Below are 16,029 nucleotides of genomic sequence, written 5' to 3'. Positions count from 1 at the left end.
CCAAGATGAAGTATCCCAGTTTGAGAAGCACTGATGAGGGTATCATTTAGGAATGTGGGAAAGGATTGCAGAGCAGTACCAATTGGTAATGAGTGTTTTTTATCTTTTCTTTTTGTTTCCTTTTTATTTTTTCATTACTCTTACGGTCAGTGGCACTACACTGACCATAAGAGTAATGAAAAAATCCAGGAAATTCCCTGGTGGTCCAGTGGTTAGGACTCGCATTTTCACTGCCGGGGCCTGGGGATTAAGATCCCGCAAGCCTTGCGGCGCAGCCAAAAAAAAAGAGTAATGAAAAAATCCAGAGCTTGAGAGTCACATAACTGGAAAAAAGTTTAATGTGTTTCTGTTCTTTGGTTTGGAATTTGAGAGGGGAAGAAATGTAAAGCTGATTTCATCAGCTTTGTCTCTTAATTTAAATGTTTTCTATATATATCCAATCACTTTGTAAAATTATGCCTTTTTGCTAAATGAGAGATTGAAGTGAGAGAATGGATTAAGAAAATGATTGAGCTATGAGTGGAAAAAGACTGTCAAAGAGGGAAGGAAAGGTGACAAGACTTAAACTTACTTGTAAGTAAGAAATGAGCAGGAATTAGATGCACAGAGAAGAAACAGGGAAGATTTTTGTAATATGTTCATGTTGCGTGTTGCTGGGTTTTTTTGTTTTTGTTTTTTAAAGTATGGGAGTTCATTTTTTGCTCTTCTTGAGTTCCTAGGCTTTTTGCAGCTTCCTCCTGGATATAGCACCTGATTCAATTTAGGACAGGCCAAAGGGTCATTCCATGTAGGTGCTTATAGGACTTGTCTATATGTTCACTAGTTTCAGGAACTTTTAAGATCTGCCTGTCAAGAATTGGACCAAACACTGTTGACTTGAAACAAATAGACTGCCAGATATTTCTCCAGCAAAGATTAGCAGCGAATTGCAGTTCCAGGCTGCAACAATGTCAAGGCTCATGCAAGTTCCCACAGGACAGGGGAAGGAGAAGGCTTTCATAGAGAGGAAAAGGAAGTTGGGAGGGCTAGAGTAAACAAAGAGTCTCCGTGGCTTTTCATTGGCTGAGACCTGGCCAGGAAAGAAGAGGAATCTTTCTTCTTTTTGGGCTCTGCTGTGGACACAGGGCATGAGAGCTCCGCCTTTTAGTCTTCCAACTCTATTTAATTGAGGTTTCTGTTTATTTTTTACAATACACAGGCAGGATCCACTCTGCAAAAGACTTAGAAAAAAGAGAGTTTTAAGTGCCAGTAACTAAAGTTTTTGAAGCAAATGAAAGCTGTCAGGAGCTAATAGCCTAAAATGTTATATTCTGTTAATTGAACGTTTTAAAATACTCATCTTAATTCATAGATTGTGAATCCATATAGAAGCAACCAAGGAAAAACATCTTTCCCAGATTCAGTTGGTATAATTCCTTTCAAGGGATTCCAGGAAACTGCAAAAGAAAATTTTTTCAGAGTCATGTGTAAACATGATCAGGGATATGCAAACCCTTGTCATATACCTCAGAGCTCAAAGACGCACAGGATGTATTTTGTTGAAGGATTCTATAATTTATTTTTTGGTCATGTGGTTGATGAGTGGCAGTGAAGAGCTTTTTTTTTTTTTCTTTTGGCCGTAACATGCAGCTTGTGGGATCTTAGTTCCATGACCAGGGACTGAACTGTGTACCCTGCAGTAGAAGCACGGAACCCTAACCACTAGACCGCCAGGGAATTCCCTAAAGAGCTCATTTGATTAAGAAAGCCAAAAAAAGGAAGTGAAGGTTGGGATTAGTAGGTAGAACACTCTGATGGCAGTTGATTCTAATCTCAGCTCTGCCTCTCATTGGATGCCTGACTTTTGAGTAAACCACGTTAGATCTCTGAGCCCAATTTTAAGTATCTGTTCAATTGTGGGGTTAAATGGGGAGAGTGATTTCCAAACCCTTTTTTAGCATGGAACTTTGTTTAAATGAAATGATATACGGAAGTATAAACAAATAAAACTTATTACTACAGACTTGCTTGGGGCTGGAGACTTTGCCTCACCTGCCTCTATCCCTGATGAACATCAGATTGGGCAGCTAAATTTAGTTCTGTACCTCTATTTTTGTTGTAATAATATTTTTATTCCTTTCCAGAGTCTTGACCCTTGGGCATTCTTGGAGTTCTTTCCTTTCTTTCTTAATGGAACTGTAAAATACTAGAGCAGGAGGAACCTTTGTGGTTTTATAGTTCAGATTCCTTAAGGTAGGAGATAAGGATGGACTTCAGATTCTCTGAAGTCTCTGAAATTACTTAAAGTTATTATGAAATATTGGCTATATTCCCTGTGCTGTACAATGTATCCTTATAGCTTGTTTATTTTACACATAATAGTTCGTACCTCTTAATTTCCTATCCCTATCTTGCCCCTCCCTCCTTCCCTCTTCCCACTGGTAACCACTTATTCGTTCTCTATATCTGTGAGTCTGTTTCTTTTTATTATATTCACTAGTTTGTTTTCTTTTAGATTCCATGTATAAGCGATAACATACAGTTCTCTGTCTGATTTATTTCACTAAGCATAATACTTTCCAAGTCCATCCATGTTGTTGCAGATGGCAAAATTTCTTTTTTGTGGCTGAGTAATATTCCATTGTGTGTGTGTGTGTGTGTGTGTGTGTGTGTGTATCTGTATATACATGCACATATATATACCACACTTCTTTATCCATTCGCCTGTTGGTGTCTGTTAGGTTTCTTCCATATCTTGGAAATTGTAAATAATGCTGCTGTGAACATTGGGGTGCATGTATCTTTTCGAGTCAGTGTTTTCATTTTCTTCATATTTATAACCCAGGAGTGGAATTGTTAGAGCAGGCAGTTAGCCAGATATGAGCAGAGAAGAGAGGCATGGGTCATATGACAGGAAACCATACATCTTGCAATGACAGGGTCCTAGAGGCAAAGAAAGGTGAGAACCTCTTATGTCTGAATGTAACTTTTTGCTCATTATACCCTCATTACAATAGAATTAGCATTGCAGCCAGAGCAGTACCCATCTTACACCTGACACCATGGCAGATCTGAGAAGACCAAGGACAAAAACAGCCCCTCCTCTCAGAAAGGTGGAACTTGGATGAAAGCCAGGAAGTTACCCCAAAGTCCCTCCCTCCTTGATGAATATTCCACCCATTTTCACACCCCGTATAACCAGCTTGCCAAAAGGAGCTAGGGGCAGCTGCTCTTCTGAGCTTGCCAGCTCTCCCTCCTGAGAGTATACTGTTGCTCAGTGAATCTTCACTTCGCTTACTTGGCCTCTGTGTCTCGTCTCTGAATTATTTCTGTGACAAAACAAGAACCTACCCTCCGGCAACAGAATTGCTGGATCATATGGTAGTTTTGTTTTTAGTTTTTTGAGGGCTCTCCATACTGTTTTCCACGGTGGCTGCACCAGTTTACGTTCCCACCAACAAGTGTACAAGGTTTCCCTTTCTCCACGCCCTTGCCAACATTGGGTGTTTGTGCTCTTTTTGATGATAGCCATTCTGACAGGTGTGAGGTGGTATCTCGTGGATTTTTTATTTTAATAATCTTTTTCAAAAAAATAAGTTTATTTGTTTATTTTTGGCTGTGTTGGGTCTTCGTTGCTGCACGCCGGCTTTCTCTAGTTGTGGCGAGCGGGGGCTACTCTTTGTTGCGGTGCTCAGGCTTCTCATTGTAGTGGCTTTTCTTGTTGCGGAGCACAGGCTCTAGGCACGCGGGCTTCAGTAGTTGTGGCACACGGGCTTAGTTGCTCCGTAGCATGTGGGACCAGGGCTCAAACCTGTGTCCCCTGCATTGGCAGGCAGGTTCTTAACCACTGTACCACCAGGGAAGTCTCTCATTGTGGTTTTGATTTGCATTTCTGTGGTGATTAGTAGTACTGAGCATCTGTATGTCTTTGGAAAAATGTCTATTCAGGTCTTCAGTCCATTTTTTAATTGAGTTCGGGTTTTTTGATATTGAGTTGTATGAGCTATTTATGTATTTTGGACATTATCAGTCATATCATTTGCAGCTATTTTCTCCCATTGCATGGGCTGTCTTTTTATTTTGCTGATGGTTTCCTTTGCTGTGCAAAAGCTTTTAAGTTGAATTATATCTCATTTGTTTATTTTTGCTTTTGTTTCCATTGCTTTAGGAGACAGATCCAAAAAAATATTGCTACGATTTATGTCAGAGTGCTCTGCCTATATTTTCTTCTAGGAGTTTTATGATTTCCTGTCTTACATTTAGGTCTTTAATCCATGAAGTCTCTGAAATTACATGGAAAATTTTGTTTGTGATTTTCCCTCCTTAGTGGAAAAGGTCCATAGTCTTCATCAGATGCTACAAAAGATTTATTACCCTCTTTGATCTGGTTCATCTGTGACAGTTATCCACCCATTAAGTACTTTATGATAGCAGTTAAGCCTCTTATAAAGTTGATGTTAAATCCTTCTATACTTTTTATTTTATTTTTTGGCTGCGTTGGGTCTTTGTTGCTGCGCACAGGCTTTCTCTAGTTCCGGTGAGCAGGGGCTACTCTTCATTGCGGTGCGCAGGCTTCTCATTGCTGTGGCTTCTCTTGTTGCGGAGCATGGGCTCTAGGCATGCAGGCTTCAGTAGTTGGAGGTATGCAGGCCCTAGAGCATGCGGGCTTCAGTAGTTGTGGCGCGTGGTCTCAGTAGTTGTGACTTGCAGGCTTTAGGGCACACGGGCTTCAGTAGTTGTGGCATGCGGACTCTAGAGCTCAGGCTCAGTAGTTGTGGCGCACAGGCTTAGTTGCTCTGCAGTGTGTGGAATCTTCCCGGATCAGGGATTGAACCCATGTCCCCTGCATTGGCAGGAGGGTTATTAACCACTGCGCTACCAGGGAAGTCCCTCCTTCTATACTTTAATAGTTCCTTGTTAATGGACCCCTCCTCTCCCTCCTCTCCCTCCTCTCCCTCCTCTCCCTCCTCTCCCTCCTCTCCCTCCTCTCCCTTCCTAAACTGGTTAACATTTTCTAGTTCCAATCCTCGGCATATACCTGGACCCCAATTAGAACCTTTTGTTTAGCAAATGCTTCTTAAATTGTAATAGGCATACAAGTCACCTGGAGAACGGTTAAAATGAATATTCTGAGTCAGTAGATCTGGAATGAGTCCTGCAAGTATGCATTTCCAAAAAGTTCCAGGTGTGATGCTGTTCATAGACCACAGTTTGAGTAGTCAAGGGCTAGACTATGTATATCTTGAGGGGAGAGATCTTGTGCCTAGTAGTAGTGGCTGATACATATAACCCAGTACATGTTTCCCTCCTCACATTTATTCATTTATCAGTTCATTCTTTCATTTTACCTACAACCTATAAATGCCAAGTATTTATCAGGCGCTAAATGACTTAATAGGAGTAAATAGATGATTAAGTGTAAGTCTTACCTTTCTTGAACTAGTTTTTAGTCTTGTTTGGTAAACAAAAGAATTAAATTTGGTTACCAAACCTTGAGTTGGTAGCACATTAAAAGGTGCTCAAAGATTAGATGGATGAAGTACCTGTGGAACATCCAATAGATAGTTGATCTGGACTGTCCATTAATTCTGTTGACGTGACCTATAGCTGTGTTAACTGTGATTGCTACATTACAGATTTGGCTAGTTATGCCTGTAATCTGCCAAAACCCCTAGACTTTGTTTTTCATGTGAAGAGCTGGGCTTTAGGTATGTTGAATTTGAAGTGACAGAAGTATATAAAAGCAGAGTTGTCTTGTAGGCATTGGAAGTGTGGCTTTAGATAATATAGCTAGAGATGTTAAAAATTCATTTTATAAACAGCAAAGCACTAAAAAAAGGTTAACTGTTGCTATTACTATTTTGAGAGTAAACATATGAGTAAAAATTGTCGGAAGGAGATATGTTTGTTTATGTTTGTTTTCCTTGACAGTTTTAAAAACCATGTACGGTTTTACCCTTCTAGTATTATAAGTGTATAATCTGATATTTTAAGAACAGTGTATAAAAACTACAGATTAACAGAACCATAGTGTTTTAATTTTTTCCCTTTTATGATATATACAATTGAAGGTGTTTATTATACATAGCAGAAAAATTGGAAACAATCTTGAATGATCAGGAACATGGTTAAAAAATTATGAGTTGCCATCTGAAATAATGCTGAGAACAAGTTATTTTAATAATGTGGGGAAATACTATTAATAGAAAGAGCATAATACAAAATTGCATATACTACATGATCTCAGCCATATTAAAATGAGCAAATAAAAAGAACTAGAAGGAAATATATCAAATTATGTCATCTCTTAGTATTTAGGATTTTAGATTTATTTCCCTCTTTATTATAATATACATATGCATCTTCCATAAAAAGGAATTTTTATTTCAAGAATTTTCACTGAAATGACAACAAAATGATCTGTGGTTTTAAGTAGACTTTGTCATGCAACTTTAGTGCAAGTTATCAAAGTTTTATGGTACACCTACTATTTCTGTACACTTTTTCTGTGACCTGTTAAGATAGTGACATGTAATCATGTGTGTTTATCAGACTCATCCATGTAGTAATTAAAAATATGCATGCCTCAGCTCTGTCCCCGAGATTCTAATTAAGTAGATCAAGAGCAGGGTAAGCATTCATAGTTTCTAAAAGCGCCACAGTTGATTTAAATAGGCACCCTAGCTGAGAAAGTTGTCTGTAAGCAGAAACTGTTTTGTATGATACTTTCTTTGTACTTAACAGCAGCAGATACAAACTTTTGAACTAATATGTTAAAGCCTTCACTTGCATTTAGTTGTTAAACTTCGGGGAAAGGAGCATGTTCAAGTCACAGAAAATAAATCCAAAATAGATACTATACATTGTTTAAAAGCTAGCTAGAAAACAACCTTGTAAAAGAGTCCATTTAATAATATTCCATATCTAATTCATGATGTTTTTGGTTTTATCTTTTTCTTCTTAGTGAGTGGAGTGCCATAGAAAAAGAAATGGGTGATGGACTGCAGAGTGCTGGTCATCATATGGATGTGTAAGTACCCAGAGAATTTAAGGTAGAACCTGAGGTGACATTAGTGGTGAAGTGTTAGTGATTCTTCTGTTCTTCTATTTTTATCAAGTTTGCTGGCATTTATATTGTGCTCTCTGTATATAGATTTGACTTAAAGAAGTTTATCTCAGGAATGCAAGATTAATTTAACATTCAAAAACCTTTCCGTTCAATTCACATATTAGCAGAGTAAAGAAGAAAACCCATGTGTTCATTTCAGTACATGTAGAAAAAGCATATCAACATCTATTCACAGTAAAAATTTTCATCAAACTAGGAATATAAAGAATTTTCTCAGTCTAAAACTTACAGGTAATACTGTACTTAATAGTGAAATATTGGTGTTTTCTCCTAAAATCAGGAACAAGGCAAGTTTGTCTGCTTCCACCACAACTAGTAAAAATGGTAGTAGAGGTCCTGGTCAGTGCAGTAAGATAAGAAAATCAAATAAGGTGCATACATCCTAGAAAGGAAGAAGTAAAACTCTCTTTATTTGCAGTTAACAGGATCTTTTATGTAGAAAATCATAAAGAATCAACCGAAAATATTATGGAATAGCTGAATTTAATGAGAATGCATGATACACAATGAATATATAAAAAAATTTGTTTTTACATACTAGTAACAACTGGAAAATAAAAACTTAAAAATGCCATTTATAATAGCATCAAAACAGAAGACTTACAGATTAATTTAATGAAATATGTGTAAGACCTCTACACTGAAAACTTTATATGTAAACATTGCTGAGAGAAAGTAAAGACCTAAATAAATGGTGAGACTAGACCATGTTCATAGATTGATTGGAAGACTCAGTAGTGTTAATATGACCATTCTTCCTAAATCACAGTCCCAATCAAAACTCCAGTAACTTTTTACTAGAAATTGATAAGCTGATTCTAAAATTTGTATGTAAATTCAAAGAACATAGAATAGCCAAAACAGTCTTGAAAAAGGACAAGCCTGGAATATATTACCTGATTTCAAGGCTTAGTATACAGCTATAGTTATCAGAAGGTATTGAGATAAAGAGATCAGTGGAATAGGTTGGAGTCCAGAAATAGATCCACATTTACATAGTTCATTTCAAGAAATGATTCTGGAATAACTGGATATCTTCATGCAAAAAAATGAACCTTGAGCTATATCTCACGCCTTACGTAAAAACTAATTCAATTTGGATGATACACATAAGTGTAAAAGCTAAAATTGCAGGTTTTATTTTAGTAGAAAACATAGAATATTGTTGCAACCTTCGAGTAGGCAAGATTTTTTAAAGCGGATATGAAAAGAAAAAAATATTTTAAAATGGTAAGTTGTTCTTCATCAAAATTAAAAATTTTGCTTATCAAAAGACACCATTGGAAGTGGAAGGAATGTGGGAGTACAGTTTTAGTTGGAGAAGATGAAAAGTTCTGGAGATGAATGGTGGTAATGGTTGCACAACCATATAAATGTACTTACTGCCACTGAACTGTACACCAATAAATTGTTAAAAAGGTGAATTTTACATTATATTTTACCACAAACGCACCATTAAGATAATGAAGAGGCAAGCCACACACTGGGAGTAAACATTTCCAACCACAATATATAAAGAACTCGTATAACTGAATAATAAAAAGACAAAAATATATTTATTTTATCTAAGTATTATTTTTGGGGGGGCTGTTATATAAGCTGACCGGCTGCTTTTCAACCATTTTGTTAAGTCTCCCTGCATTCTGTTGACTGGACATTTTTAGTATTTGCAAGAATTTGGGATTATCCCTTTACTTGGTTTATTTAAAATGTGAAAATTAATTTTAGTAATGATATCTAAAAAATCTTTACCATTTACCCTTTTCTACCCAAAGATGTGCTGCTTATCCCTACACTATGTTTCCTATCTTCAAGCCACCAATCTTCTTTTTTGTTTTCTTAACATTAACTTTTCCAGAATTGTAGATTTATGAACTAAAGGCAGTTTTTCCTACTGTTAACAATGATTCTCAAGATGTCTTTCAGTCACATAGGGGAAATTCCACACTCTAACAAATGTAAATTTATATTTACAGAATACATATTTTGCCTACTTTTATAAATACTGTAAACACATCACTTTTCAGTGAGCATTAAGGTCGATTTTTGTTTGTTTTTAGAATTCAGTAAACTTGTTTACTTGTCTACAGGAAGAGAACTTGGAGACATAAAATATATTTTTCTTTTATGCCCATGCTAGGGAATCAGAATTGATTTGAAAAAAGGATGCTTCTTATACCATACAGAAGTAGTAAATGACATAGCCCATGTCCTTAGGGAATTTATAATGTGATCAGAGAAAACCAACACAAGAGACATTTCTTTGATAAAATTTAAGTCCTCAATTTTTGATAAGAGATCAGAAGTAGAGTGATGACTAGGACTAAAGAAGTCTGGGAAGATTTCTAGAGGTGTTGAGATACGTATGGTAGGATTTGGAGAAGTAGTGTGGAAAGCCATCACATTTCTGTGCAACGAAAGACTCAAGGCCAGGAACAAGAGTGGCACGACAGTGAAGGGCTTGTCCAGATCAAAGCAGAGGTTGCTATTGAGAATTAGAATAAAATAAGGCTTCTAAAATTTTCTGTAATCTTTACTTGCTCGACTTTTCCTTTTGTAGCTTTGTGGCATTACTGTATGTAGTTGCTACCAGGAACACTAATGTACCAATTATACTAAACTCTTACTCTTTCTACAGATTTTGTAGCCCTTTCTGTAATATATTTGAACAAAAGATATTACAGTGCTTCTTAAGCTACCTTAAGAAGGACCCTTTTTTGTTTCCTTTGTTTTTCTATTTCGAAGACCTTGCTGATCAGAACACTTAGGTAAATTAAATAAAATTGTCATGGTAATTAAAGATTGCTGTAGGGGGGAGGGATAAATTAGGAGTGTGGGATTAACAGATACAAACTACTGTACATAAAATAGGTAAGCAACAAGGGTTTACTGTATAGCACAGGGAACTATATTCAGTGTCTTATAATAACCTATAATGGAAAATCTGAAAGAAATATATATATATAACTGAATCACTTTGCTGTACACCTGAAACTAACTAACATAATATTGTAAATCAACTGTACTTCAATTTTAAAAAGTCATTAAATGTTTCTAAATGCTTATTCTCACTTTGTGTACTTGCTTTTGTCACTCATGGGTAGCAAATGGTCTGCGGACCACACTTTGAATAGCCCTTCTTTAGAACTTCAGTACTTTGTGTCCTGATCAAGGTTACTCTATGCAATATTTTTTATTTTAAAAAAATGTTTTTACATCACATTTTTTTAATTCAAACAGAAAGTCACAAAAATTATAATCATCCTCATCAGTTCACTCAGTCCCATGTAATTAATTTTTTTTCATCTTGATCTTTTGTTAGCAATTTTATGAATTCATCAGTTTTCCATTAGAGTTCTGAAAATGCTTATTCATTCAGTTCAGCAGCATAGTCAGTGACCAGAAACCTGTACTTGTCAGTCTTTTCCTTGAATTCCTTGAAGATTATACCCTTTTATAGGAACATCATTTCAAAAGCATCATAATACACCCAGAACTATCTGTAAATGACAAAAGACTAAAAGTGACCACAGTTAAAGATTTGATGAAAGTTCATAATAATGCAATTGACAAGGAAATTTAGTTATTTCTGAGATATACATTTGCAATGTTTTTTAAATAGGTATGCGTCTTCTATTGATGATATTTTAGAAGATGAAGAACATTATGCAGATCAGTTAAAGGAGTATCTTTTTTACGCAGAAGCACTGAGGTAAGTATAATACATGTTCCAGATGCAGCCCTGTGGCTGGTCACCACTCATATACTACTCTAAAATAAAGATTTTTAAATGAGTTAATTCCCCCAGATATTGAATGAGGTCTCATTGTATTCCTGTGTGTTATAGAGTGCTAGACATAGCTGAGATGAGCCCTCTGCTTGAAGCATTATGTTGATAAAACCTGTTAGTCTCAGACTTCAGGTCTGTCTGTATGTTGTTCTACTTTTTCCAGTTTGAAGATTGGAAGCAAAGTACAGATTGAGTGTGTAGCATAATCTGTCGCTAGGTTGTGTATTACCATTTAAATTCTGTAATTTTTTCCATACCTGCATATTTTATCTCCTTAGTGAGGTTGTAAAACTTCTTAATGTCAAGTCAGGACTTTGTCTTCTCCTTTTATAGTATCTTCTACAGAGCCAAACAATTCTCTGGGAGATAGTCCAGTTTAGAAAAATGAATTGTTTTCCTATCACTTTTTTGGGGGCCAAATTATTATTATTTTAAAATTTGATTACAACCGATTTTGTTGGCATTAAAATTTTAAATTTGAATGGATATAAACCAAAAACCAGAAATTAAGTTTGGTAAAAATGGGAATAGGAGTTTTCTGGTAATTACAGATTAGAAGGCAGAAATCAATTTAGAGGAACATAGACAAACCCCATGTTTACAATGATTGTGCCACAGATTTAAACTGCAGTAGTGCATTAGTAAACTGTTCACACTGAGATCTTCACCTTGAGATTCGACAGCTGTTTCTTGAAAAATTATCTCAGTACCTTCTGCAAATAAATTGGCCTTTCATGTGCCTTAGCACGCTTAAAATTTCTCCATTGTATATATACAGAACACCTACCATTTGGGCAGGGCAAAATGCATACTTTAATAAAAAAACTATAATGTACCTCTCAAGTATGAACAATATACACGTAATACATGGTATACAGTATTTACAAAATATAAAATATAATACAAGCTGTTTGTAAATTTTTAAACTCATCTTTTGCCCTTGTATATTGCAACAAGGTAATTTTCCATTTCTGTACCACTGCTTTTCAAGAGTCCAGGGATTTTGGAAAAGCTGTGTTTTACATACATACTGGAATCTGAGATGTAAGTTTGAACTTTTAGGAGAGTTTTAAAGTGTACTGCCATCAACTCCCTATTTTGGTTGGAATTTTCAATGGTGCGTCCCATCCAGTGACTAGGAGGCTTTGGAAGAACACTAGGAGAAAGTGGATCACTAAACTTTACCCCAGCATAATTCTCCTTTTGGCTCACTTCAGTTAGAAATGATGATTTCTTCAAATGCTTATTTTTAATATTCTCAGTATTTTTAAAAGGCTTTTTTTCCTGCTTCTGAATTATATCAGATGAAACAGAATCCTGCCAAAAGTTATTTTCATTTCTTTTTGCAGAGGTGGTCTTGGTTAGTGGTAAGTTACATTTGCTTTTCTGTCTGTTTATCTTTGGTTGTTCACACAAGTGTATACCATGAACAAGCTGGCTGTGGGGAATGGCAGTTTTCTCTGATTTTCCCTTCTTTGATTTTAAAAGTACTTTCTATCATCTTGTCCAGTTATACATATAATACATAGAAGAAAATGGTTTCTGCCTGCCCCCTACTTTCTGTTTTAACAACTGCTTCAAGAATTTTACTGCCTTATTTCCAGTCACTTTCCTAGCTCAAGTGATCCTTATAGGAAGCCATGAGGAGATGGAAAGACAAGGTAATCTGTTAGATCACTGCCCTTTCAACACTTGTAATATGGTAGGGAAGCAGGACACAAATAGAAAGCCAGAGCACAAGGTAACATAATCCATGTCAAAAAGGGGAACTGCCAACAGAGCTCCCTGGTTTTAATAAAGTTCTAGAAAATAAAGGAATCTTACTAGGAGACAAGTACAAAAGCTCGCTTTTACATTATCACTAATATTACAGGAGAGCCATGGAATTGAAAGGAATCTATACAAAATTTAAGTAATCATGGTGGACAAATTTAATTTTTTGCAAGGCACAGCTAGATAAGCTGCAAATCTCTCAAACCAGTATTCTTTCAACAAATGTCAGTAACTTATTTTCATTAGTATTATGAAGGATTTTGAATATAAGTCAAAATGTTTTATTTTGATATAAAGGTTACTTTAAGTAATATAGCGATTTAATTACCGTTTAAGTTTTAATCAGTTTTATCCTAGTCCAGTGGCAACTGGGCAGCATATCATCAATTCAATTGGTAACTTTTCTTTCGAAAACGTCATCATTCTGGACACAAGTAATAAAACTACCTTCCATTAAGAAAGCCTGGCACAGTATACAGTGGGAATAGTTTAACAGTAAATGCCGTTCATCTGATAGACTAGCACAGAGAAGTTATCGCTTCAAAGAGGCAACAGCTCTGCTGTCGTTCCTGCCAACTTTCGAAGTTGAAAAGTACAGCTAAGTAGGTTGGCCCGGCGAGGAGCAGCGCCCCAGTTGGACTGGCGCCCCACACCGGGCACCTCATAACTCAGTAAAAAGCCAACTGGAAGTGGGCGGCTGCCAGCCCATGGCAAACCCCACACCAGGCAGCGAGAGACCGTATGCATGTCCTGACGAGTCTTGGCACTACCAACGGTCCCCTATCACTTTTAAAATCAGCCTAAGAATTCTGTTAATAAAACAGGAGCAATATTCCTTTAGTTGTTCAGTAGCTGGTATGAAAACATCACATTGTTAGCCTTTTTCCTTCTAGAGTTTTGAGTAGTAAGAAGTTACACTAAGGACTTCCCTGGTGGCGCAGTGGTTAAGAATCCGCCTGCCGATGCAGGGGACATGGGTTCGAGCCCTGGTCCGGGAAGATCCCACATGCCACGGAGCAACTAAGCCCACGTGCCACAACTACTGAAGCCCATGCACTGCAACAAAGAGTAGTCCCCGCTCACCGTAACTAGAGAAAGCCTGCATGCAGCAATGAAGACCCAGCACAGCCAAAAATAAATAATAAATAAAATAAATAAATAAAAAAACAAGAAGTTACACCAAGGTGTTTTCAAGTTACAGACCAAAAGAAAGTTGCTGAACACAGTGGAATTCTCTGCAGCTCTTAAAAGTTATAGAAAAGATTAATGTGTATTGATACAGAAACATATGTGTCTTTGGTATATAAATAGTTGAGAAAGAAAAGATGTAGAATTACTGGGGGTGGGTGGATATGTGTATTTGTAAATGCCTAGGTAAAGTCTGGAACGATATATACTATCTATTAACATGAATTATGTCTGGATAGTGGAACTGGGGAAAAGAGAGCATTCTTGAAACTTATTTTGTGCATTCCTGTATTAGAATCCTTTTTTTTCTTTTCAGTGAGCATGGATTACTTTTAGGAAAATAAAAACTAATAGAGGTTTCTAAATAAAAAGAAGAAAGCTTTGAGATAATGTCTTTTTAAACAATACTCAGTTGTTATGTGAGATTATAGCATTAGTTCCTATGTTATACAAAAGCTTTTTTTAAATGTATGTGATAATGGTGTGTTTATTGAAAAAAATGTTGCAAGTATCTGGAAAACAACCTTTTTTGTTTTAAGTATATATAAAGTTTTTATGCTTAGGTTCTGCTAGATTAAATTTTTGAGGTTGGGCTACTACATTTTAAACTTGAAAATTCTGTATATAAAAGTACCGACTGTAGTAAGACGTGGATGCCTCCCCTTTACCCCTGCAAAAAAATTTTTTAACACATTAATGGAGAAGCCACAAAAATTAAATGGCAGCACTTTCTTTCATCCCTAGGGCTGTGTGCAGGAAACATGAACTTATGCAGTATGATTTGGAGATGGCTGCTCAGGACTTAGCATCCAAGAAGCAGCAGTGTGAGGAACTGGCAACTGGGGTGAGTGGTGTTCCATTTAGGTCTCTGGTATTATTACAGCAAACCTTAAGTGGAATGGGCTGCAGGATGCCCGTAGCTTTTACAGGGAAATAATTTGTGGGCAACTTTATAATTCTTTTGTTTGTGATCTTGATATAAAAGGATGTAAGCCATTAAAACACGTATTATATAGTGTTGTAAGAAATTTTGGCAACATTGCTGTGTGTAATAAGAACCATCTCTTTTCTGATTAAGTCCAAGTGAAAAAACATTATTCTTTGGGATTGAAATAATAACCTTTGCCAGGTTTAATTTTACCTGGTATATTATAGAAATTTTAGTTAACTTTGAAAAACTTTGCCCTTTTAGAATCGGCGCCTCTCTCCTAACAGGGAGCTTTTTGTGTACTTTATTCTTGAATGCTTACAGTGAATACTTGTGAAGAAAATTCCTTATCTTATTGTATTGGACTTAGATCATTTTTATAATCAGCTTTCTACTGTCCAGCTATTTCATTGGAATAAAAAAGCCGTCATGGTGAGAGCACACAATCTGGAAGTAAAGAAGCAGTTACAGGGTTTCCCTGGTGACGCAGTGGTTGAGAGTCCGCCTGCCGATGCAGGGGACACGGGTTCGTGCCCCTGGTCTGGGAAGATCCCACATACCGCAGAGCGGCTGGGCCTGTGAGCCATGGCCGCTGGGCCTGCGCGTCCGGAGACTGTGCTCCAGAGCGGGAGAGGCCACAGCGGTGAGGGGCCCACGTACCGCAAAAAAAAAAAAAGGCAGTTACAATGCCACCATTTATGAATCATTTCATAGTTAACAAGTACTGTACTTGTGAAAGTGCTTGTGGGCTACTCACATAGAGATATGTGGGAAAAGACCTCTGACCATGAAACAGGTAGACACTGTCTTGATTTATTTTTAAAATCCAGGGGAAATTCCCAGTCCATTTTCAGGGAGCTTGGTTCTCTACTCCTAAATGTGTTTCCCTCAGTAAACTCCGGAGAATAAGGAAATGGTAAAGCAGTGAAGCTTGAGGCTTGGATTTAGGCATCCTGTTTTACTAATAGATACCAAGTTTTAGTGTGAGTTACACAGATTTTAAATAGTTTCTTTAGTTTATTTTCACTGTTGCCTGTTGAATTTTATCATTTTTTATATCACAGAGTAATTAGAAAAAATATCACTAACATAAAGAAGTAACTTGCCTAATACGTCACCTAGAAGTTTTCCATATGATGAAGAAGCTCGGTTAAAATTTTTCCCTTTTTGATTCTTCCATATTTTCCAGTGTTAGAAATCTTATTAGTTGCCCCCTGGTTGTAAGGCTTGTGTGGTGTTTTC

The 16,029-nt window shown here is 36.7% G+C and overlaps 1 protein-coding gene across 1 annotated transcript in view; it reads left to right on the top strand.

Annotated features, from left to right (window-relative positions):
- SNX4 (sorting nexin 4) overlaps positions 1-16,029 on the top strand; it is a 59,533-nt gene that overhangs the window by 37,606 nt on the left and 5,898 nt on the right. Inside the window, exons 9-11 of the mRNA XM_024754766.1 lie at positions 6,944-7,009; positions 10,731-10,820; positions 14,604-14,703. Of these exons, the coding sequence (XP_024610534.1) occupies positions 6,944-7,009; positions 10,731-10,820; positions 14,604-14,703 (256 nt within the window). The remainder of the gene's footprint in view (positions 1-6,943; positions 7,010-10,730; positions 10,821-14,603; positions 14,704-16,029) is intronic.

The sequence above is a fragment of the Neophocaena asiaeorientalis genome, unplaced genomic scaffold (genome assembly GCF_003031525.2).
Source record: "Neophocaena asiaeorientalis asiaeorientalis breed wild unplaced genomic scaffold, Neophocaena_asiaeorientalis_V1.1 scaffold423, whole genome shotgun sequence".
NCBI classification, from domain to species: Eukaryota; Metazoa; Chordata; class Mammalia; order Artiodactyla; family Phocoenidae; genus Neophocaena; species Neophocaena asiaeorientalis.
The sequence above is the reverse complement of the archived record's forward strand: the minus strand, read 5'-3'. Positions and strand labels throughout refer to the sequence as shown.